This window comes from Eptatretus burgeri, chromosome 9 (assembly GCF_056783735.1).
Source record: "Eptatretus burgeri isolate ZD-2024b chromosome 9, Ebu_testis_v1, whole genome shotgun sequence".
NCBI lineage: Eukaryota > Metazoa > Chordata > Myxini > Myxiniformes > Myxinidae > Eptatretus > Eptatretus burgeri.
The window spans coordinates 6,122,219-6,147,877 of NC_140969.1; the positions used below are offsets into that span (position 1 = coordinate 6,122,219).

Below are 25,659 nucleotides of genomic sequence, written 5' to 3' on the forward strand. Positions count from 1 at the left end.
TATATATATATATATATATATATACATATCTATACATATATATTAATGTTTTTTTTGGGGGGGGGAGGGGGGTGGCACTGATAAGGTTTGGCCGACGGCCCACAATTAAATAAATCCGGCCCTGCATGTACGCTCAAACACAACCACTTCTGTCCCTCACCACGATCACACGCCTTTCCATCAACCACTATCTTTTACGATAAATAGCTAAGGTGCGTGCGTGCGTGCGTGCGTGTGTGTGTGTGTGTGTGTGTGTGTGTGTGTGTGTGTGTGTGTGTGTGTGTGTGTGTGTGTGTGTGTGTGTGTGTGTGTGTACACGTGATCTGTTCTGTGTGTCTCGCTCTTCCAAGAGCTTGAGGACATGTACAAAAAAAACACAGGTGTGTACATGCGTCAATTAGTGTGAGTGGAACCAACTTTCACGTTCTTTTCAATCTCATTCTAACCTCCAGGTCTTCAAGAGAGCTGTTGTCCCCTTGTGTTGTCCCTTACCCTTCATCGTTCCCCCAATCCCTTGTTTGTCCGTCTCCATCTATTTTCTCCCTTTGCCCTGCTGATGGTATTTCTATATTCTCCTTCTGCTGTTCCTTTTGTTATGTTGCAACCTGATTCGTTCTGTGTTCGAGCTCTTCCACAAGCCTTGACTCTGTATATCCAAAAAAAAAGTATTGAAAGATCGATGATGGAGTGGAGAAAAACGGGAAATAAAATTCACACGTTAACTTCTGAAACATGAATGAAAAACATCCCACCTCATTGTACTTGAGGGGATGTGGACGGCTGCCTTGAGCAAAACGTGAGTCTTCAACAGGGGTGGGCCCAAAATCCAAAATCTCTGTTTGCTCATCTGACACTTTAAAACATGTCAGCGGGGGATAAAAACATTTTCATTATTTAAAACAAAATATCTTTCAAATTACATTTCTTCATCAGCACATATATCATGTCATTCAATGAGTGAACCAAATACAGAGATCTTGCATGCACGTCTTCCTGTTCTCGAGGGTAAAGGTGAATAATAAAACATCACGTGATGTTTGAATCTGGGGTGACAGCTTCATGATGAAAGTGTAAGAGGTCCCCCTGTCAGTCATGTTTTCACAAGTAATTAGAAGTTTTTTTTTAATGTGAAGGGATTATTTATTTATTTGTATGCAGCTTGTCGATGCTTGGCTGCATCATTCTCTGGAGGCACAGCTGTACTACGGATGTCATTCCCCTGGAACAGCACACTGGGACTCATTTTGCCAACCTTGGAAGGATCCATCCATCCATTGGGAACATACTCTGTGCAGAGTGTTGGTGCTGCCGAAGCAGTCTCCTTGGCTATTGGACACAATCCTGGATGGGTCGCCACTCCGACACAGTATACCAGCATTCTGGCACTCATTGTGCCGACCTTGGAAGGATGACAGGCTGAATCTACCCTCCCTGGTGTTAATTCAACAACCCAACAAGATCATAAGCCAAGCAACTTAACCATGAAGCCAACATCAGGCCGATGTGAAAGGTTGTTGGGATGGTTTTACCAAAAAGTATGCAAGAAGGGGAGAAATAGTCACAATAAATTATCATGTGTCACCATCCCGAAATCCTTCTTTACCCCATTAATCACATAAACATGGGTGTGACTGGCCATCAGCCAACAGTGTCACCGTGGGCCCACCACGACCTCCACCAGTCTAATTCACAGGTGTTGTCCCACACCCACACCCCCCCCACCCTTTCTCCAAATTTTGTTTCTGTGTCCATCTTGTCCACCCCTTGCGTTCTCCCATACTCATCGTTACCCGCCTCCCTACTTTGTGCGTTTCTGTCTATTTTATCTCTCCACACTGCCGTTGATATGCCCCCATTCTCCTCCTGCTGGTCGTTTTGTTGTTGTTGCATCTTGATCTGTTCTGTGTTGTACTTCATCCAAGAGCCTGACTACATGTATAAAAAAAACACAGGTGTGTGGATACGTCAACTAGCAACAAAGAAGCCATGACACCTACCTGAGTCTGATGGTGCATTCGCACCATTTCTGGTGGAAACATTAGAGGCGTTTAATGATCCAAAGTTCTTCTTCATTGCACTCAAACATTCAGACTGCCAAGTTGTTGTCTGAGTTCCCTGGAGAAGACATGACAACACGTTACACAAGAACATTTTGCGATGTGTTTTGATGTGGTTTCCTTTTTTTGAGGTGTATTGTGTTTTAAATCATTCAAAACAAGGTGTAAGATGATCGAAACCAACAACATGATAAAAACGGTTTAACTTCGGTTCCCTTTCATGGTACTTATACACTGATGTAGTGTTTTGTTTGATACTTTCCTTTCATTAACCTTCAACATCTTAACCCATTCATGAGCTGAACACAGGTTGAGTGAATCAAGTGGTGTGGTCACGTTGGTCTGATGTTCGGAACATGAGGTGTGCCGTGCTGACTGGTCGATCCAACGGCCTGACTCCAGTTTGGAGGGTGGGAGGGGGGGATTTCTTCCCATCCCCTGATCATACTCCGAGCCTATCTATGTACGAAGGCTGATGAACAAAACAAATCCCACATTTCCCATTTACTGATTGTTGAGATGCAATTTAGGGCTTGTAAGACCAAAGTGGTTGCACCTTATTAAAGACTAAGGAAATAAAAACTGTTCCCTCCTGGATGTAGGAAACCCGACAGGAACTTCCAGCGATTGCAGAGAGAAACTGTTCTTATTCAATCACCGATGTGTTACAAAGTGTTTTGTCTCTTAGGGCCTGTGTGTATGTGTGCATGTGTGCGCGTGCGTGTGTGAGTGTGTGTGTGCGCGCGTGTGCGTGTCCATGTGTGTGCGTGTGATGCATTTTTTCTCGATTAATTATGTAGTTTATTAATTAATTACGTACCTTTGTAATGTACCTTTTGACCCTTCAGACTGCTGAGACCCCTTCGACCTTTTAAGACCCTTTAAGATCCCCCAAGACCCTTAAGACTTGTAATTATTATTTTTATTGTTATTCGGGTTCCAAAGATTCTCGGCTGGGAAACCTGTTGTTGTTGTTGTTGTTGTTGTTGTTGTTCAGATGAGCAATAACGTCCAAGGTCATGAAGAACAATGAAAATTTGGGCCAGTGGACGAACGGGTCCCCAAGTCACCCCAAGAGATTAAACAAATGAAATTACCTTTTAAAAAGTAAATAATGAATAACATCAAGACACAGCAATATATATATATATATATATATATATATATATATATATATATATATATATATATATATATATATATATATATATACATATATATTTTATAAATTGTACCCTGGAGATCCGTGGAGTTCGTCTCTTCTGGAAAGAGGAAGCGTATTTCTTTTGCCCATTTGATCGTCTTTCTCGTGAAGCCAGCCTGGATAAAACAAACACAGATATTAATTTCACCATTTAAAGGTGTATTCTGAAAGGGTCACCATGAACCTTCCTGAACTCCACATTCACTTGTACACCAAGGACCGTGAACACTTCAAAACGAGGAAATCCCTTCAACGATCAATTTTTTTTTTCTTAACAAGTTTAATTTTCCTCCTTAAACTTTTTCATTAATATGAAAATTTCACCACCAATCCCAATCAAGCTATTTCATGGAGAATGTTCTCTTGATCAGACTCACATCATTATAATAATCACATCATGCAATGGATGTCATGGCATCTCAGGCGAACTCCACACATGGCTTACTGACTTCCTCCACTGAACAGAATCCTTTCAACTACTCTCCCCGTCATGGCTGGTGTGCCCAAGGTAGTGTTCGGGGCCCAGTCCGATTCCTGATCTTCATCAATGACCTGATTGACTACGGGAAATCCTCTTTATCTATTTGCTGATGAGTCCACCCTGTGTCGAGACATCCCAAACCCTTGAGAAAGGCATGATGCAGCCTGTTCCCTCGATTCAGACCATGAAAAAATTCACAAGCTGGTGAAACACTTGGAATATGTCTGTCAATCCTGATCAATCTCGCTTTGTTTGTTTGTTTGTTTTTTTTGTTCTGTCTCTCTGTCTCTCTGTCTCTCTGTCTCTCTCTCTCTCTCTCTCTCTCTCTCTCTCTCTCTCTCTCTCTCTCTCTCTCTCTCTCTCTCTCTCTCTCTCTCTCTGCGTCTCTCTGTCTCTCTGTCTCTGTCTCTCTCTCTGTCTCTCTGTCTCTGTCTCTGTGTCTCTGTCTCTGTGTCTCTGTGTCTCTGTGTGTCTCTCTCTCTGTGTCTGTCTCTCTGTCTCTCTCTCTCTCTCTCTCTCTCTCTCTCTCTCTCTCCCCCGCTCCCCGAATAGACCAACAAACAACCTCCCCACACCATGCATCTACTTTCTTCACAATCCTTGCTCTTGCATGAGCCTCAACTACATATAAAAAAAAAACTTATAATCCTTGTTCGTTATTTAAACTTTCATATGTTATTACAAAGGGATACAAAACGTTCCACAAAACCTGTTCACGTCACTTCAGCAAACACAAGGCGTCAATGAACGAATATAGTTGTCACTCTGGCTGGCACTTGTGAACCAATAATAATATCCCCCCTCTTCCAAATGGGTTTTTCCTTCTTGGGCAAACACCTTGTTGAAGTCACATCCAGGAGGGGGGAGGGGGGGGGGGTGGGGGTCGGTGGAGTTCACATCTGGACCGATGATTGGGGGGTCGGTGCAGTTCAACGCATGCATCCCCTGTGTCCATGTTGTCCCCACCCCCCCATCCATGTTGTCCCCCCGGTCCATGTTGTCCCCCCCATGCATCCCAACCCGTCCATGTTGTCGTCCTCCCCATGCATCCCCTGTGTCCATGTTGTCCCCCCGTCCATGTTGTCCCCCTGTATCTCGCATGTCCATGTTGTCCCCCCGTCCATGTTGTCCCCCCCCTGTCCATGTTGTACCCCCCTGTATCTCCCATGTCCATGTTGTCCACCTGATTCCTCCCCGCACCCATTGCTTGTCCAAACCTCCCTCCATCTTTGCCTTCATCTCTGAAGTTGGTGTTTCCCTCTCTCTCTGCGGTTCCGGTTGTCCTGTTACATCCCGATCTGTTCATTGTTTTCGCTCTTCCATGAGCCTCGACTCCGAAAATAAAAAATATACGAGCCAAACCCGCGCTCTGCACGGTTTCTGAAGTGAGGCTTCGTTGGCACGTCAATCTCTCCAGTGTTCACAAGGTGATTTATCGAATTACTTGATATAAAATGTTTATTGTTACATTTGTTGTGTCAAATTCACCTTGTGAGGAAGTCAGCTCGTGCAGAGAGGGTTTTACATCGCAGACGCCAGCGGTGACGGTCTGTCGACCACAGACGTAATGACGTCAACGATTGACCGATGATGTCATGGCGTCATTACGCCTCTCACCGGTGACGTCACACGTCGCCGTGCAAACGAATGCAAAAATTAGAAAATCGCTAAAAAAAAATCCCAAACCTGTCCGTGTGTCGCGATGTCACATCGTCCGTGCTGTGCATTGGACCACGGAGAACCCGCACGCCGAAAGTGGCGACAATCCGTCCGGCAGTTTCGGAGGAGAAACGTTAAATTCCGGGCAGACGTTAACAGAAATAATATATCGGATAATTATAATCATTGTTCGTTATTTAAACTTTCATATGTTATTACAAAGGGATACAAAAGGTTCCACAAAACCTGTTCACGTCACTTCAGCAAACACAAGGCGTCAATGAACGACAGTTGACCCGAGGGAGACTCTCAAACACCAACGAACACTCACTTGGACCGATTATTGGATGTTGATGGGCGCCCGAAGGGTTCCCTCCCGATATCCTTCTCCTCGTTCATTTGATCTTTCATATCGTTCAGAAAACAAACGAAACGGCGGGTTTTACGTTCAGTTCAAAGGTAAACAAGATGGATCAGATCACTCGTCAACCGCTGCGACCAAAACGAATGAACCAATGGACATTGTGACGTCACGGTGGCCGTTGGAATAAAGTACTGACGTCACAGAAACAGATCAGTGGTTTCCAAGACACCAGAATCAACATTCAGTTGATAAAATACAACTTTAAAATAAAAAAATTACGTGGTGGGGGGGGGGAGAATGGGGTTATATTTTAAAACGTTGATGTACAATAAATGGTTAACCATCATTAATCCACACGACGAGTCTAACCAGACTTCCCTTACCATGTACGAACCGACCGATCACACCGAACCTCTCAGCACGCTCTGTACGTACATAATAAAATCAAACTCCCCCCAAACTTGGCACCTGGACATCAATGCACACACTGCTTGTTTTGAGATTCATTATTTACCGGGATCGTTCCCATGTTGTACTTTCCTCATTATCACCTCCTCCATGGAAGGTGAAGGAGGTGATGTTTTCACCGCTTTCTATCTGTTTGTGTGCAGTATATCTCAGAAAGTTGTGGAACGATCCGGACGAAACTTGGTGGACGGGTTGGGTGTGTGACAAGGACGAACTGATGAGATTTTAGTGAAGTTCCGAATCTGGATACGAGAGTTATTTGATTTCTTCAGTGATTCTTCATCATTGAGAGATGGGGCAAAACCGATATAGAGCACGATATCTCAAAATGTTGTTCAAGGATTCGGACGAAACTTGGTGGACGGGTTGGGTGTGTCGCAAGGACAAATTGATTCGATTTTGGTCAAGTTCCGAATGCGGATCTGAATACGAGAGTTATTTGATTTTTGAAGTAATTCTTCACCATTGATTTGGCCAAAAACGATACAGTCCTGAATGGCAGGATATTTCAAATATTTATTGGGAACGATATGTTCTCGTTGATCAGGCATTACGTGGTGGAGGTACGTGCTCTTCGGAGTGTCATTCGAGATGGAGATCTTTTTGGATCGAGACCAGGTCACTCTACCCCTGGATGTGCTGCTTCTGCTTTCCCAACAATGGATGAATATCCTCAATGCCAGACATGGATGGAATCAGGGCCATTTCCCTCACCATTTCGTGTGCCGTCGATACAGTCTGGCACCCTGCCCTGCCCTGCTCACCAAACTCTCTTCCTTTGGTGTCCAATGACATCTCTACTCATGGCTCGCAGACTTCCTCTCATGTTGCAGTCACCGTGTGGCCCTTAATGGAGTTCCTCATCTCCTCTTCCTGTCCAGGGTGGAGTTCCTCAAAGTAATGTTGTGGGCCGGTGGGCCCTGTTCTTTTTCAGGTTTTCATCGATGATCTCTCCGACTATCTGGAAAATCCTGTCTATATCTTTGCTGATGACTCCACCCTCTGCAGTACCATCTGTCATCCCTCAGACCGGCAAGCCGCAGCCTCTTCACTCACTGCAGATCTGGGTAAAATCACAAACTGGTCCAACACGTGGAACATGGCTTTCAATCCGGACAAATCTCACACTCTCAAAATGTCTCTCCTAAAGGACTGTCTGGGACACCTCCCCACCCCCAATCGACCTTCTCAACAATCCTCTTCAAGAAGTCCTTTCATTCAAGCTTCTGGGTCTCACTATCTGCCATGATCTTTCCAGGAAAAGCCACATTCCCAACCTCGCCTCCAAAGCCAGTTGCCGACTGGGCATCCTCCGTCGTGCAAAGTCTGACCTTGACACACCTGAGCTTCTGACCACACACAAAGATTTCGTCCACAGCCTGATGGAGGACTGCTCTCCTCACCGGCCTCGCCCCCTTGCTCCGTTTGAGATACGTCCCCCTCCCACATATTTCCGCAGGGTACTCAAGGTAAACCAGGAAGCCCCTTCTGGTAAAACTACCAACATCAAGAATCACTGCTCACCTTCACTCTTTCATTCCTTTCTTTTTCCCCACCTTTGGAACAAACTCCCACTCACTTCAATCCCACTCTTCATAAACAGATGTACACCACAACGTCTCTTCTTCCCCTATTCAAAACCATCATCTTTTGTGCCCCCGTTCATCGACCCCAAACCCACCTCCATCAAAGTCCCTCCTTTCCTTCTTGACATTCCCTGCAGTGTCCATCTTGTTTACCCCATGGACCCCACCCTATCCCTCTCCCATCCACAGATCTCATGTTTCTCTTCCTCACTGTTTCGTCCTTCCTCCTCCCGCCCCTCTTGTCTCCTGCTCCCCTTGTTGTACATAATGTGTGTGAGCTCTTATACGAGTCTTGACAGTGTATCCCAAAAAAAACCAATAAAACGTGAACTCAGGCCTTCCATCTTGAATGTTTGTGTTCCAACAAGCATCTCACATTATTTATTTAAACAATAATCTGATCCGATCTGATACCCAAGCTCTGGTTAAGGGAACATGGAACCATTCGGAGAACGATGTCTGGGGTAGAGGAGGGGAATGGGGGATAATAACGAGTTACCTTCATCGCACTCGGTCTGGTGTTGGGTTCATGTTTGACATAACTCGCTTCAGATCTTATAGGGTGTTGAGTTCAAGCCCTGTTGGGCCGTTGATTTAACACCACGTTAGAGGTAAGGTTGATTGAACCTGTCATTATTCTGAGGTCGACAAAATGAGTACCACCACACTGGTAAGAGGGGACACCGCATCAGAGGGACAGCGTGCCCCCAGAAAATGATGCGGCCAACCAGGCACGGACAACATCAGAATAAAGAAATAAGTAATTATGGCACAAGAAACTTCAACCTAGGAGGAGGTTGGGCACTCATCAAGCCGATGAAATGGTTCCCAACATATGGTTGTTGTGACGAAATTGAAAATGCTCATCACATGTCGTCTGTCTCTGTTTATTTCTCTGTGAGTGCGATAATGTTATTACAAAACAATAATAACACGAACAAGTCTGAAGACGACGATGGTTCACGAGCGGTATTTGACGATGAAGATTGTTTCAGAAGTCAAGGATGAGACAATGTGATCATTTTGGACCAAGTTTTAAAAATGATCAACACGATGTGGTACAGGCGACAGGTTATTAGCTGCAAAATGTCGAAAACCTGGTTTGGTTCAACAACTTTCAAAATTTGACCTTTGCATAACATTTAAAGGTCACAAACTAATGTTGTGGAGATTAAAATAAGGAAACAGGATACGTGCTATAGCTGATTGGAGTTAGTTCGTCAAAGAAAGTCGAACACCCAGTTCGATTCCCACAACTTTGAAAATTTGACCTTTGTGGCCTTTAAAGGTCAAAGGTCAAGGATTATGTCCTTCGGTGCAAAACTTCCTCTGGAACCTTCCAGGAACAATATAACGTCATATCAGGTACACGGAATTTCGCACTCCTCGGATTATCCATACTTTGATGAAATCAGCGTAAAAACAAACTTGAAGGGGGCACCACGGGCAAGGTGTTCGAGATAGAGCAAAATGGTTTCAAGACTTTAGGTGGGGAATGACCTCAAGATTATGCAAAAAAATATTGTCATCTCAGCTCTCAAAGTTTGGGCGGTCGTATGATTTTTATGTCAAAATTTTTGACCTTGTGACCTTGACCTTGGGACGAAAATGAAAAATCAGACAACGGCAAGTTTTAGATAATTCATTTTGCTATTCAAATACCGAAGAACCCGTTCCATTCAGTCAATTCCCCAAGAGAAGATAGATTTTTAATCCGACTACCCCCTAAAAATGGCTATTTTTTGGGCGTAGCACGTCCTCATCCAGGAAAACACAACCAGACATTGATATCGAACACATAACCATGTTTCATCAAGATCGGATCAAAGTCCACGGAGTTATGCTCTGGACAGACACACAGACAGACACACAGACGACGACAGACGTGATGACGTCAGCGATTGACCGATGATGTCATGGCGTCATTACGCCTCTCACCGGTGACGTCACACGTCGCTGTGCAAACGAATGCAAAAATTAGAAAATCGCTAAAAAAAAATCCCAAACCTGTCCGTGTGTCGCGATGTCACATCGTCCGTGCTGTGCATTGGACCACGGAGAACCCGCACGCCGAAAGTGGCGACAATCCGTCCGGCAGTTTCGGAGGAGAAACGTTAAATTCCACGCAGACGTTAACAGAAATAATATATCGGATAATTATAATCATTGTTCGTTATTTAAACTTTCATATGTTATTACAAAGGGATACAAAAGGTTCCACAAAACCTGTTCACGTCACTTCAGCAAACACAAGGCGTCAATGAACGACAGTTGACCCGAGGGAGACTCTCAAACACCAACGAACACTCACTTGGACCGATTATTGGATGTTGATGGGCGCCCGAAGGGTTCCCTCCCGATATCCTTCTCCTCGTTCATTTGATCTTTCATATCGTTCAGAAAACAAACGAAACGGCGGGTTTTACGTTCAGTTCAAAGGTAAACAAGATGGATCAGATCACTCGTCAACCGCTGCGACCAAAACGAATGAACCAATGGACATTGTGACGTCACGGTGGCCGTTGGAATAAAGTACTGACGTCACAGAAACGAGATCTGGTTTCCAAGACACCAGAATCAACATTCAGTTGATAAAATACAACTTTTAAATTAAAAAAATTACGTGGTGGGGGGGGGGAGAATGGGGTTATATTTTAAAACGTTGATGTACAATAAATGGTTTACCATCATTAATCCACACGACGAGTCTAACCAGACTTCCCTTACCATGTACGAACCAACCGATCACACCGAACCTCTCAGCACGCTCTGTACGCACATAATAAAATCAAACTCCCCCAAACTTGGCACCTGGACATCAATGCACACACTGCTTGTTTTGAGATTCATTATTTACCGGGATCGTTCCCATGTTGTACTTTCCTCATTATCACCTCCTCCATGGAAGGTGAAGGAGGTGATGTTTTCACCCCTTTCTATCTGTTTGTGTGCAGTATATCTCAGAAACTTGTGGAACGATCCGGATGAATCTTTGTGGACGGGTTGGGTGTGTGACAAGGACGAACTGATGAGATTTTGGTGAAGATATGAATCCGGATCTGGATACGAGAATTATTTAATTTTTAAAGTGATTCTTCACCATTGAGAGATAAGGGTCAAATTTTTTTTTTTAATATTCAAATTAAAATATCAATTTTAATATTACATTTAAATAAATGTTGAATTTTAAAATTAATTTTAATACAGAAAATGGTCGGCCACGTTGCGAAGAGAAAACGAAAATTATTAAAGGCGATACTTTTGTTTTTTTTATGTTCATCACGATATGATGCAAACACTTGTCCAGAGAATTCCAAAAATAATTAGAGAAATTCCAACTTTTTACTCCGGGCTCGCGCCCCCTCTGGAAATTACTCACGCCCCGCAGGGGCAAATCCAGGAATTGGGCAGGGGGGGTTTCCAAATAACAGAAAATCTAAGTCATATGAACGTTATGAAAACTTTATTGCAGCTTTCAAATAAATGCACATTCACATATTCTTTGATATGCATGTATTGTGCAAAAAGATAAAAAAGTTAATTTAATATTTAAATGCAGAACTAAAAATAAAATAGCTTGAATTCAATCAACTTCAAGTTTCAATCTTAAATATCATGACTAGTGAGACCTACCTGTGTGATGGAAGTGCCTGTATGACATACGAGCAACTATATGACATTCTAGGAGTTCTGGGTGACCAGGGAACCCCTGGGTTTGCCACTGTAATGGTAAATTTTTTTTTGTTGGGGGGGGGGTTCCGGGCAACCAGGAAACCCCCCTGGATTTGCCACTGCCCCCCCCCGTCCCCAGGTTAAGAGCCAATTATATTGCATGATATGCGTTCCAACGAGCGCCAGTTGCTTTTGTTGTTGAAAGCGGCCCAGGTTAAAATACCACGATTAGCGATCATAACACGGCACACACCTCAACATGAATTTCACCCGAGGAAAACCCCCTTGGGGAGCGGGGCAAAGGAATTCACTGCAACCTCCATCGTGTGACCCTCGGTCCTCCTGTCAAGTTTGGTTGAGATTGGATAAGTAACCACTGAATGTATTGTGGTCAAAAACACACAAACAGACACACAACAAATTGTGTATTTGAGTTTGATAATTTCAATATCCAATATCGGAACTTTATTAATGGCTGGGAGGATAGCTGAGAGGTATGTGCACACACACACCCCTGAGCTGTCTTGTCAGCTTTCGATCCTCGACCCAGTGATAAACGGTCATCCTGGTGTTGCACAGGCAGGGCAAGGCATCAATGGGTGTGCCGTCCCTCGGATGGACGTTAAACTGGGTGTCCTATCAGCAAAACTTGTTGGATATTAAAGATCCCACGGTGACTTTACGTTCAGTCGGTGAGTTATCAGTCACACCATGAACAAATTACAAATTCCTGCTCTAAACTACAGGGGGCACTGCATCAGTGACACCAGTTTGGCCATGTCCTTGCAATTGTTACGGATTTGGAAACCTTTTGCACACAAACAGCCAGAGTCCCCGTAGTTCAGTTATTTCGATAAGTATGTGTATAGTTGGAATCCATTCCCTATGTCTAACAGGAATTACATGTGTGCGCTGCGAGTTATTTTTTAGTTAGGTTTTTACATCAACAACAACAGCGTCCCACACTCAACCCGGTCGCCAATGCCCACGTGTTTTTGGCTGAGGGTGTGGGCGGAGCCTCCATCGCTTTGGATTGAGGCTCCGCTCCGAGGAGGGGCAGAGAGCGTTTCCTCCAGCCAATGAGCAAAGGGCGAGCATCGCACGCGCGCCCAGCCAATCAGGGGGGGTTGACCACCTCAGGGGCAGCCCCGCCCAGCCAGATGCAGTGTTCGGCCCGACCAATGAGAGCTGACCACGAGTCGTCCGCCAACGCCTCGTCCAATCCAGAGGCGAGTCACTCAGAGCGGTGCCCTCGACCTGCGGGGAAGGGGGAGGTGGAGGAGGTGGCGAGCCGTCGAGAAAAAGCAAGAAGGTTCGCCCCGGGGAGAAAATAAGGTTCACCCCGTCGTAAAGGGAAGGTTCGCCCCGTGGTGATCGAGAGAAGGAGGAAAGAGAAGAAGCCTCGTCTTGCCTGCTGGCGGTCTACTCGCGGGTGCTCGTCCCGGCTGGTCCGTTCCCGTGCTGGTTGGCGTCCGGTGCGTCGTTCTTGGTCCCTGGTGCTGCATTGTTGGTGGCGGGTTCGAGTCCCGCCACCGGACAAGCTCGACCAGACCGCACGAGGCGGGCAGGTACAAATAAAGGCCGCAGCCACCATTTCTTTCTGTGTGTGTGTGTGTGTGTGTGTGTGTGTGTGTGTGTGTGTGTGTGTGTGTGTGTGTGTGTGTGTGTGTGTGTGTGTGTGTGTGTGTGTGTGTGTGTGTGTGTGTGTGTGTGTGGCACCAGTCTGTTAAGTGGAACTGTTAAGTATTTTCCTTTCATTATAAATTGCCTGCTTATTCGGATAACTCTGCTCTTTGTGTGCTCCCCTCCCCAATTATTGTTTGTAAAATAAATCCCCTGTTAAATGTACCGGCTCGTTTTCTGTCCTTTCTCCCATTGACCCAGCACGATGCGTATTGAGAATTAGTGAGGCCGTCAGTGCCGTAAGTTGTCATTGGACAGGCGCGGCTTTGGTAACTCTCGCTCGGTTATGCCGGATCCGAGTCGGTAACAGCGACTCGGTCCGGACAAAGTCGGCCGAGGGTGTGGTTTCCCGGTAGCTAGACTGCATGGTTATTTAGGTATATAGGAGATCGAGACAATTAACCCGACGCCACGCGGTTAAAATATTGGCGTCCACGGCCCTTAAGTGACCCGTCGACTCCGGAGTTATCCGGGTTGATGACCTATAATTTCCGGGTGTTCGTTGGGAGACGGCTCTACTGCTCCACCTAGTGGTCGTTTATCGCCACCGAAACCCGGCCCACAACACTATAACATGCTAACCAGCAGCCACGAACTACATACGAACGATGACGAGCTTTATGATATCCAGATGTGTTGAATATCCCATTGTGAATATCCTGTCAAGATCTTTTTCATCAACACCTTTGGGTCGGTGGGGATTGATACCGGTTGAGTTTGTGTAACGCGGTCAGCTGACTTGAAGTTCTTGAGATGCAGCAAAACATGGTGCTTGGAAATGGTTACTTTGGAATACCTTACTTAATCCCAATGATTATATATCATTAAAAGGATGGGAAGGTGTAACTTTGGGATGTTTTATTAAGTGTTTTTATTCATTGATTACAATGGAAAAGTTGTAAAATCCCACTCGAGAATGAAACTTAAATGGACTAAATTTTGGATAATATGGAAAATCTTGACAACCACTTTCAATGTCAAATCACAAGACATATCTCCTCATGATTTCAAGGTGAAGAAAATTAATTAAATATTGTGAAAAGCATACCGAGTCATCAGGAGATTGTAAACACCCTTATGCTTCTGCTCGCTTTTGACATTTTATCATCTCAATCCCACAACAAATAAAATCCAAATCACACCGACCAGGATGATAAATCTTCAGCTACCTCCAGCATAGACATCTTCATACAATTGTTACAAAAATGTCAAAACATGTCATGATGGCAATCCAGAAAAGGATTGTGGTGTTGCATTGTGGGATTGTCATTCCTTCCTACCAGCCTGGTGTTAGCTTGATAGTTAAAATGGCCAATTACAGATCCTCAAGAATTGAGTTTGAGCACCTGTTGGCAGTTGATATACAACCAGCTGGGGTTGTCATCCTTCTGAGGTTGGCAAAATGAGTACCAGCTGAATGGAAACAGGGGGCACTGCATCAGCCCATCAGGAAACAGGGGGCTGCATCAGCAGCACAGTTGTGTTCCCATGCGACTCACAGCATCAGCATGTGACCAACAGCTGCAAGCTGTATGGTGTACTACCGTCCTCCATGACGAGAATCGTGCAGATCTGAGCACACACATGTGTAATCTGTGGGGTAAGACCATTTTTTTGGATATTTGGAAGCATGCAGAGGCACAAAGCTTCCTTTTGTATTTTGCTTGTATATGATGTTGATGGCACTGGAGAAATCAATAAACTTGGAGTTTCTAAAATCTCAATGATGGTGCAGCGTTTGGAGATAAACAAGCACAGTATCTTCGACACCTTTATTACTCTGATACGTATACAAATTGGGATTGGTCAAACAATCCTAATTGACTGATCAAAAATTTCAAGAACAACCTTCCAAAACACTTCGTTACAATAGAGGTCAAGGTTCCTGGATGGTAATCATTGAACTCACCGGGTTTTCCTACTTTTGGTAACTAAACTGGAATGATGATTGAAGATTTCCAATTTTGGGGGAACGACACCATTATCGAGGTTGATTGATAAATACATGTAAACAATGGGGCAAGTTTATGACGACACAGTTTCAAAACCTTATTTGAAATACCATCCGGGCCAGTGGCCTCGTTTACCTTTGTCTCAGCAAATACATGACGAACCTCATCAACATTCACTGCAACACTCTCATCCGAGTCTTGAATCTAATCCTTTAACATTTACACAATATAATCATTCTCAAATTTGAAATGGTGAAGATCAAATCTACAATAAAATCAGATTATCAACAAAGTCTTTACTACAGTTTGCTACAGCCTCATTGATTTGTTCTTGTATCCAATCAGTTTGCATTTTCTGCCAAGCAATGCGGGAATTATTTTGTTTAACATTCCGTTCTAACTTTCATGTAAAGGTGCCTTCGACTTTAACTTGCCCATTTATTTATTTCCGAATATCCTTCACTTGAGACCAACCTCCATGGAAAAAGGCTCCCTCTTTTACTAACTTAGCCTTTCAGCTCCTTGGTAAACCATGGCTGATTACTCAGATAAGTTTTGACACCTTTATGAGGGATGCCAGAATCAACCCAGAACCTGATGTACTCACAGATAACTGTCACTCACACATCCACCGGCTCAGAAAAATCCATGAATACACACAAACCTGAAGAATCAAAACATGACCACAGCTTATCGGTGATATCCTTGCTCCAAACACTGTTCCTTAATAACCGCTTCTCATCTTTTCAGTTTCTGTGAATAAGATGGAAGCAAAATAATCTTATTGTGATCTTAGTTTCACAACTGTGGACAAGCCTTCGATGAATACACACGAGTAATGTTGGAGCGGTGTAAATCCATTCCGTGTATGTTGCTGTACGTTGATCACATGGTATCAAACTGCACTGATTAAAATCTCTGAACATAATGTTGGCTGAATCAGGTGATGAAGCGTCAAGATGGTGCACCCTAGAAGCGGTGTTCCATTATCTTGCTATTATCTTGGATTGTGGTGAAATGTGCACGACCAGAAACAAAAACCTGATTTAATTCCCGAGGTAAATAAAAGGTCGAAGCCCAGTAACAAGCAATTAGTAATCTGGAGTACCTACATTGTCCTTCACTGACCAGTTAATACACCATTTGGAGTTTTTGCGCACATACATACAACACCTGTACGGGATTTTCCAGAAGCCTCTGCTCTATCTCCTCTCACATTACGATGATTCTCCAGATCCATTGTACGATGTGGTATTCCAGAATGAAGCCAGGTCTCCGTGCAACAAAGGTGGCATGCTTCTCTGTACACGTGAGAAATCGGAAATTTGCACGTACTTCGCCAATTTTGTTTTGTAATGAACGAACATTTCCCACAACGATGCTGGACAATTGGGGCTTGAATCAACGCTTCCTGATGCAGTGACAAAAACCTCCTTTCTTCCCCATTTTTCTCAGTCTAATTTCCCACAGAAAGTTATCATGGCCACCCGACTTGGCACACACCTGAGGCCGAGAGCTCATGATTCCGAACTTGTATACGACATGCTTAAGGACGGGGCGTAGTTGGAGATGTAGGCCAGGGAGTCCCCTGTGATAAAAACCAGCGACAAGGTTAAAGGAGTTGGTCAACACCTTCTACCATCACCCCATGCATTCCTCTCCTGCCAAGAGCGAACACCCCAAATTGTGCCGAGCTCCCCTTTCGACATAGGTAACCAAGGTGCGTACTTGCCTCTCGTGCTCGAGATACACCTCATTGGGCTCACGGTGCTCGTGCAGTCATATTTGGGGGGGGGGGGTAATAAAGGGGTGCCAATTTTTAAAAACAAATTAATCACACACATGCACATGCACGTGTTATCTAATGTGTTTTCGTTTTCAATAAGCAAAACAAACTTTATGTACTGACGGGTTTTAACCGGTATATGTAGGGCGCCCCTTAATATGAACTTTTCTCAAGCGTTACTTGGTTCCTCCTAAGAACACAAGGGTAGTATAGTAAGTATAGCGTTCACACGAGATTTTTTGAATGTTCTTCATTTTCTATTATCTGGTATTTTCCACAAGCCATGGAATGTTCTTTCATTTCTATTGTCTGCCATATGGCACATACCATGCAAAGGGTCCTTTTCTCGGCCCCTGGCATTTTCCTCAAGAATCAATATATTGTATTAGCCAAGGAGCATAGAATTGAAATGATTAAAGTGAATTGTGGATTAAAAATTTAAACAGATAGTGTATAAATATGATATCACGATTTTAGTTTGGATTGTATGTGGTCCACCAAGGGGTCAATAATCCGGTCCAGGTCGACAGGACTCGAGTCATTGGCGATGATCCAGTCCCAGCTGACAACAGTGTCGAGGCCACATTCTGATTCAGCATCATCTATCCCTAAAAGGGACAAAATAAATAAAATTAGAGATGTTTTTCAAAATGAACACATGATTTTAAATAAGATATGAGGGGCAGTCAATAAGTAATCTTAAAATGGTGATATAAATTTGAGAATGTAACATGTGTCGCTGTAGATGACAAATGATATATCTATGGGTAAGAGTCATGTTTTGCTTGTTTTAGATCTGGCAACATTGAGTGTATGACGTCAGTCGAGCAGTTCCAAGATGGCGGCTCCCTGAGAAGCATGCACCAGGGAAGAGCAACGTTATGTCGTCCGTTTCTTGGGAAGTGAGGGTGTGGATCCCAGTGAAATCCATCGCAAAAGGAACATGCAATATGGTGATGCATGTTCATCGCTGCAGTAGGTGTACGAATGGGACAGGAAGTTTAAAAGTGGAGTCCTTTGAGTTCGGGTGTGAGTTGTCTGAGCACCCACCTTGCAGACACTTTGCAGAACCCCAGCACGTTGTGAATGATATGGTGTGCTGAACCATGGCTAATGTTAAATTCGGAGACCACTTCATCCAGCGTAATGCGACAGTTTTCCATTAGCATGCGCTCAACTCCTGCAACCATTTCTGGTGTCCCAGCGGTGTGAGGCCGGCCCGAGTGAACAGCGTCAGCCAGACTGGACACTCCACTATTAAGCTTCCTGTCCCAGTCGTACACCTGCTGAAGTGATAAACATGCGTCACCATATTGCATCTTCATTCTGTGATGGATTTCACTGGGATTCACACCCTCACTTCCCAAGAAACGGAAGAGAGAACGTTGCTCCTCCCTTGTGCATGGTTCTAAGGGAGCCGCCATCTTGGAACTGCTCCACTGACGTCATACGCTCAATGTTGCCAGATCTAAAACAGGCAAATCATGACTCTTACCCATAGATATTAGATACGTCGTCTGCAACGACACACATTACATTCTCAAATTTATATCACCATGTTAAGGTTACTTATTGACTGCCCCTCTTATATCACTGAGGATTTGAGGAAAGCTATCATATGGAATGACTCCTCTGTGTTCCTTGTTTTCCCAATGAGAAAAACGATTATTGAGAGTATAAAACACACACCAGCAGTGAACTTCCATCCACGACTTTTGCGCGTTGCCTCCATGGCAGTGACTCGCACCGTCTCAATCACATCACCAAAGTGGTCTCGCAACCACACCATGTCTGACATGCGGCGAGTATCACTCACAAGCTGCAGGAGGAAAAGGAATAAATTAAACATCAACCTTTGTTCAACATTTTAATAAACCATCCCTTCACCCAAAAAGAGAACTTCATGGAGATGAACTACAGTACGAGAGTGTTGGGGGAGTGTGGTTGAGCAGTAGACATTATTAGCTCACCTGGACTTTCGTCAGATGAGCCTATGCGATCGAGCAGTGTCCGTAGGTGGTGGTGGTCGTATGGCAGCTTAGCTGCCGGGGTAGCTATCATTTCTTGAAGCGCAACTGTGTCGCTGATGCAGTGCCCCTCTACCAGTACACACACTGGAACTGGTACTGATTTCGCTGACCTCAGAAGGATGACAGGCTGAGTCAACCCCCTGGTGTATTAATTTAGGACTCCAGGATCCCAAGCCACCACCCTAACCACTAAGCCAACACCAGGCTGTGTCCGTAGGTGACTGAATCAGTCCGTAAACACTTGTCATTATCGCTTGAACCAATCACACGATTTTGATGAAACTTGGCCACAAGCTTCATATCTGATGCCGAACGGTGTATTGACCACATCAAAAACTGCGCTCATGAAGGGGGTCATTGGGGGAGGGGGGAGGGGTTGACCCCACAAAATCGGAATTTGCTCTCTCTTCTCTGAAACTACACACAATCTTGATGAAACTTGACCACAACCTTCATTACCTGTAATGTACCAAAGTTTGTTCATGACATAAAAAAAATTAAAGAAAAATCAGGGTTGAAGGGGTGTGGAGGGTTTGAGTGACTGTTGCTCCTGATCTAGGTGAGCTTCAGGATGAGCGGTCCTATTTTTATTTTTGAAAGCTCATAATGTATGTTTTGACTTAAAAATATCAACCAAGGCTGCTGAAGTCAATTTTTGTGATTCACAATTGGCAATGAAAACTGAATTAGCATTTAAAAAAAGAATACAACATTACAAGAGTTATTTGTTGTTAATATATGCAGCCTCTTTAAATATGAAAACACTGACGTACGGGGATTGTACTTGGAGAAGTCCTTATTTGTCCGACTTCTATGGAATCCTGAACCTGGACGAAACAAGTTAAAAATTGGTGGTTGTGGGCAATAAAATAGTAATTTTAAAAATCATATTCCTGGGGATTCAGGGTGGGGGGGGGACAAGTTACATCATTGTGATTACCCCTTTTAACATACCGATTCTCTTTAAAAGGATCCATAACGGTCCCTCTATCTCCCCCTTGACGATCTCATCGAATGATCAACCGTCAACGACCGATTCCACATCGCAACAACAAATCTCTAAAAATAAATAAATGTTCAACACACAAAAAAATTAATATACCTGGGATCAGAGACAAACAATACAACAGATGGTCACTTGCATATAACGGGGGTCATGGTAACGGGATCATGTCTAGAAGTCATTTCCATAACCCACAGCCATATTCGATTGCAAAAATAATGCAAAACACAAAATGTCTGCGGCTACAGCAACTCCATGTGAAGGGAATGAACATAATTCCAACTGCTAGATACACAGGGAAGAGAAAACATACGTATCGAGAAACCATATGCTGTATTATCCCATCCCAACTGAGAAAGCTTGATTTGATCACAACGTTAACACATGACCCGATATAGAACGCTTCCCAATGTCACAGAACCATCCCGTGCACAGGACCATCTCGAGGATTACACCCAGTTCTCAACACAAGCACATCAACATCATAAAAGCAATCCACCTTTTGATAAAAACATGGTGCAAGATCCATCGCCCCGATGATCCAACAAGAAATCTGGATGGTAGCATCAGGATGGCAACTTACTATATGTTAAGTTAAATCAGTGAGTGATTGAAAGTACAGTACCTTCAGAAAGGATTCACACCCCTTGACTTTTTCACATTTTGTTGTGTTAGAGTCTGAATTCAAAATGAAATACACTGAGATGTTTTTTGTCACTGATCTACAAAAAATACACCATAATGTCGAAATGGAATTTTTTTTTCAGAAATTTTTATAAATCAATTAAATATGAAAAGCTGAAATGCCTTGAGTCAATAAGTATTCAAACCCCTTTGCTATGGCACTCCAAATTGAGCTCAGGTGCATGCAATCTGCCTTGATCATCCTTGAGATGTTTCCATAACTTGAATGGAGTCCACCTGTGGCCAATTCAATTGATTGGACATGATTTAGGAGGAAAACACACCTTTCTATGTAAGGTCACACAAATGACAGTGCATGTCAGAGCAGAAACTCCAACAAGAAGTCCAGGGAACTGTCCATCGAGCTCCGAGATGGAATTGTGAGGAGGCATGGATCTGGGGAAGGGTGTAAAACAATTTCTAGAGTGATGAAAGTTCCCAAGAGCACAGTGAGCTCCATCATTAGGAAATAATATGGAACTACCAAGAATCATCATTGAGCTGGCCGTCCAACCAAACTGAGCAACTGGGGAAAAGGAACTTGGTCAGGGAGGTGACCAAGAACCCAATGACCACTCTGACAGAACTACAGAGTTCATTAGTTGAGAAGGGAGAACATACCGGAAGGGCACAATCTCGACAGCACTTCACAAATCTAGGTTTTATGGGAGAGTGGCCAGATGGAAGCCACTCATGAGAAAAAGGCACGTGACAGCATGCCAAGAGTTTGCAAAAAAGTACGTGAAAGATTTTGAGAGCATGAGGCAAAAGATTCTGTGGTCTGACGAGATGAATATTGAACTGTTTGGCCTGAATGCGACGCGCTACGTCTGGCAGAAACCACACACAGCTCATCACCCATCCAACACCATCTCTACCGTGAAGCTTCGGGGTGGCAGCGTCATGCTGTGGAGATGTTTTTCAGCGGAAGGGTCTGGGAGACATGCAAGGATAGAGGGAACAATGAAGGAAGCCAAATCCAGGCAAATCCTTGAGGAGAACCTGCTTCAGAGTGCGAAAGACCCGACACCAGTGATCTTCACGATTGGTTTCGAGGGGGACACTTTTGCCGATAAGACATCAGTGTGAGAACCACCACACCTCTGGCATGACTCCATAATGACTGCTATGAGGCCACGCCTCCACATACTCTTCTTTGTTGTAGTTTACTGTGCTGCAAGCGTAATTGTTTGTGCACTGCAACCATATCCTGATGTAGTTAGATTACTTTTATGCTTCACGCTGGAACACTCATTTGAAACCATTGGGTCAATTTGAGAGCATTTATGGTGGATGAAGAGAGACAATTTTCACATTTGTGTAATTGTCGGCCACACATCAGGGGCCGCACTTGAGGCCACGAGGGCTGCCAGTGGCTTGCGGACCGTGCAACAAAGAACAGGGCCTTAGATTTTGGCGAAGATTTACATTCCAACAGGACGACCCCAAGCAACAATGGAATGGCTTCAAAAAAGAAGAACGTGAAAGTCTTTGAGTGGCCCAGCCAAAGGCCAGACATGAATCATATTGAGAATCTGTGAAAAGACTTGAAGATTGCTGTTCACTAATACTCCCCATCCAACTTGACAGAGCTTGAGCAAATCTGCAAGGAAGAATGGGAGAAAATCCCCAAATCTATCAAGATGTACAAAGCTGATACAAACATCCCCAAGAAGAGTCGAAGCTGTGATCGCTATCAAAGGCACTTCTACAAAGTATTGACTGAGGGGGCTGAGTACTTATGGAAATAAATTAGACATTTCTGTATTTCATTTTCAATAAATTTGTAAAAATTTCTAAAAACATAGTTTCACTTTGTCATTATGGGATATTTTGTGTGGATCGGTGACAAAAATTTTTTAAATTTAACCCATTTTAAATTCAGGATGAAACACAACAATGTGAAAAAGTCAAGGAGTGTGAATACTTTCTGAAGGCACTGTGCGTTGTATCTGTAACAAAAGAAAACTAAACAGACCATTTGAATGAAGCCAAAGGCATACGATGCTTGATTGTGTTATCTTCCAAATGACCGGGACAGGCTGATTACCCAGATCAGGCATGAAGGGTCTGCATTCGCAATGGCAATACGGCAGAAACAACCAGGATCTTGCTTCCGCTGCATCTCGCCCCAGTGCACCATGTCAGCACGATGAAACTCTTTGTAGTTACTGCAATCCATCAGGCGATCCAGATTGAGGCCATGATTCTGGAACAAATATGGAACATGAAATAAATTGTTGTTCAAGGTCACAATGTACAAACCTCAATTCCAAGCACAATGTCAGCAGTATCGCAGCAAAGAAAGAAGCAACGCAAACAACTCCATTACTTCCTGGCTCCCTGGGATTATTTACACAGGTTTTGTGCAATGGAAAAACACAATCATCAACAACACTGAACAAAAATCCAGATCTCTTTGTAGACCACAGATCGGAAGGATGGTTTGTGGTAGGCATCTTCTCGGTCAGGAGAGGTATGGCAATAGCTGATGTGGAAAATGGCTCCTGGTACCACAACAGCAAATGGGGTTGAATTTGATTGAAAACAAATTATTTATTTGATTCCTGAGAAAAAAAATCATCTTTGGCATTTTGTGTTGTGTTATAATGTTATAATAGTCTGATAAACTATTTGTATGCGATATAAAGGTTGGTTAAATCTTTGGTGACACTTCGATGACTTTCTTTTAAAGCACTCAATTATCCACGAATATCCTTGCAATTAATTCCCACAAACACTGATGTCTGCATCCTCCATATCACATGTACAAGCTCCACTATGAGGGTTTGGTCACTGGAAAATATTGTTACATTTGTTAGGGGGGAGATATACATTACCTGAGAACAGATAGAATTGTACAGAGTAGTATGTTCCGTGTTTGGGTATCAATGTAAATAAGCAGGGAAATGTAGCTTAAGGATTGTCTTGTTTAAATGTGCACCATACGGAGGGTGGTGTGTTGAAACAATTAATTAGTGTTTAAGGTTAAGGAATCGTACCTGCAGCCTCCTGTAAACACAGGGCAAGGTGCCGAGGTGAGGCTTTGGCAAAGAGAGAGAACGGTGGAGTTTTGGGTCGCCTCGCGAGGGGGGTGGGGTGTTGAGTGCACTGAGAGCTGCAGAGGGAGATCGACGAGGAAAGCAGAAAAGTTTCCTCGCCTGAGAAGTGTTCTGTGCTCGTCTCCCTGCTTCATCGTCCTGCCTGCCTATCGTCGTCATTGGTTCATCGTGCCTGCTTTGACGTCTCTACATCATCCAAGGTCTCACCTGGGTTTCTCGTTTCCCTCCCAGTCTCTGAACAAGTCTGGTGTGAAGTGCCTTCGATTTTATTCTCTTGTATATAATTATATATTTATTAAATCTAGTTTCCCCCACCCACTCAACCTGCCGTTGTGATCACCAGCTATTAACTTAAAAAACAAACAAACACACATTTATTCGGAGTTTTACCGATGTTGATCGGTACACCACCTTACCGAACACAAGACATTGATTCTCCGTGCTTGCTGTTGTGTCTTTTATGACGTCTTAAAAACAGTATGTTTCCCGTTTGGAATGATTTATATTCTTTATTGTGGCTGCCAGATCAGCGGATTGAAGCAATTGGCTTTACCACGGTGTGTGTGCGCGCGCATGCGTGCATGCGTGGAACAAGAGGCCGTACCTGGATTTTCAAATTCAAAGCCAAAAGTACAGTCCTGCTAAACTGCAGGTTTTTGGAAGTGCAAACAAGCAGATTCGTTCTGCAGTTCAAAATATGAAATCATATTGAAGAATAATGAAATCGTTCCTCAACATTAATAGACTGACAGACAATCACTTTCACAAGCTTTTCATTGTATGCGCCGCGGGGGGGGGGGGGGTGGTGGGGGAGGTGAGGGGTTGGGGGGCGAGACCAGAGAAGAGACGGTAGAAGACAGAAAGACCACCGACCTGACTGCGGTGAGGGAGTGAGAGGCCCAAAGACTCAGCCTCATCGCAGGAGATACCGATGATCCGAAATGCCTTGGTTTCCACAATGTGAAGCCGAGAAAGATGTGAGGCAGGAGCACCAGCCCAGAGGGGAAAGCAGTACTCCATCAGGCTGTGGACGAAAGATTTGTATGTGCTCAGGAGCTCAGGTGGGCCGAGGAAGGACTTTGCACGACGGAGGATTCCTAGTCGGCAACTGACTTTGGAGGCCAGGTTAGAAATGTGGCTTTCCCAGGAAAGATCATGGCAGATAGTGAGACCCAGAAGCTTAAAAAAGGACTTCTTCAAGAGGATTGTTGAGAAGGTAGATTGGGGGAGAGGGAGAGGTGTTCCAGGCGGTCATTTGGGAGAGACATAGTGAGAGTGTGAGACTTGTCAGGATTGAAAGACATATTCCACTTGTTGGACCAGTTTGTGATTTTATCCAGATCTGAAGAGAGCGAAGAAGCTGCTTCTTGCCGGTCTGGGAGATGACAGGTGGTCTGGCAGAGGGTGGAGTCATCAGCAGAGAGAAAAAGAGGATTTTCCAGAGTCAGAGAGATCATTGATGAAAACCTGAAAAAGAAGAGGGCCCAGAACACTTCCTAAAGCAACTCCACCCTGGACAGGAAGAGGGGATGAGAGAACTCCATTTAGGGCTACACGTTGGCTGCAACAGGAGAGGAAGTCTGAGCCATGAGTGGAGGTGGCCTTGGATACCACAGGAAGAGAGTTTGGTGAGCACGGCAGGGTGCTAGACAGTGATATGTCGAGGGATATGGCTATGATTTCATGTCTGACATTGAGGACTTCCATCCATTGTTGGGAGGGCAGAAGCAGCATATCCAGAGTAGAGTGACCTGGTCTGAAACCAAATTGATGATCGGAAATCAAGCCATTGGAGAAGAGGAAGAATTAAATGTCTGAAGCGATGATGGATTCCATAACCTTGCTGATGATTGGGAGAATGCTGATTGGTCTGTAGTTGCAGGGATCTGTTTTTGCACCTTTTATACAGGGCAGTAATGTTTGTTGATTTCCAAGCAGATGGCAGATGACCTTGAGCAAATGAGAGGG

General features: G+C 44.1%; 1 protein-coding gene and 1 long non-coding RNA gene across 2 annotated transcripts in view; both read right to left on the minus strand.

The window, feature by feature from the left end:
• Nucleotides 1–751: 751 nt before the first annotated feature.
• On the minus strand, nt 752–3,466 carry LOC147019464 (uncharacterized). The gene is made up of 3 exons (XR_015062013.1): nt 3,293–3,466; nt 1,998–2,115; nt 752–853 (listed from the first exon to the last, which is right to left on the minus strand). It is a non-coding gene; the product is annotated as an uncharacterized LOC147019464 (long non-coding RNA).
• An 11,461-nt stretch (nt 3,467–14,927) lies between these two features.
• The window catches only part of PMVK (phosphomevalonate kinase), a 52,736-nt gene continuing 42,004 nt past the window's right edge, over nt 14,928–25,659 (minus strand). The window contains exons 4-6 of the mRNA XM_085893984.1: nt 22,680–22,838; nt 18,602–18,731; nt 14,928–17,520 (exon numbers count right to left, since the gene is read on the minus strand). Of these exons, the coding sequence (XP_085750110.1) occupies nt 17,378–17,520; nt 18,602–18,731; nt 22,680–22,838 (432 nt within the window). The 3' untranslated portion in view covers nt 14,928–17,377. The remainder of the gene's footprint in view (nt 17,521–18,601; nt 18,732–22,679; nt 22,839–25,659) is intronic.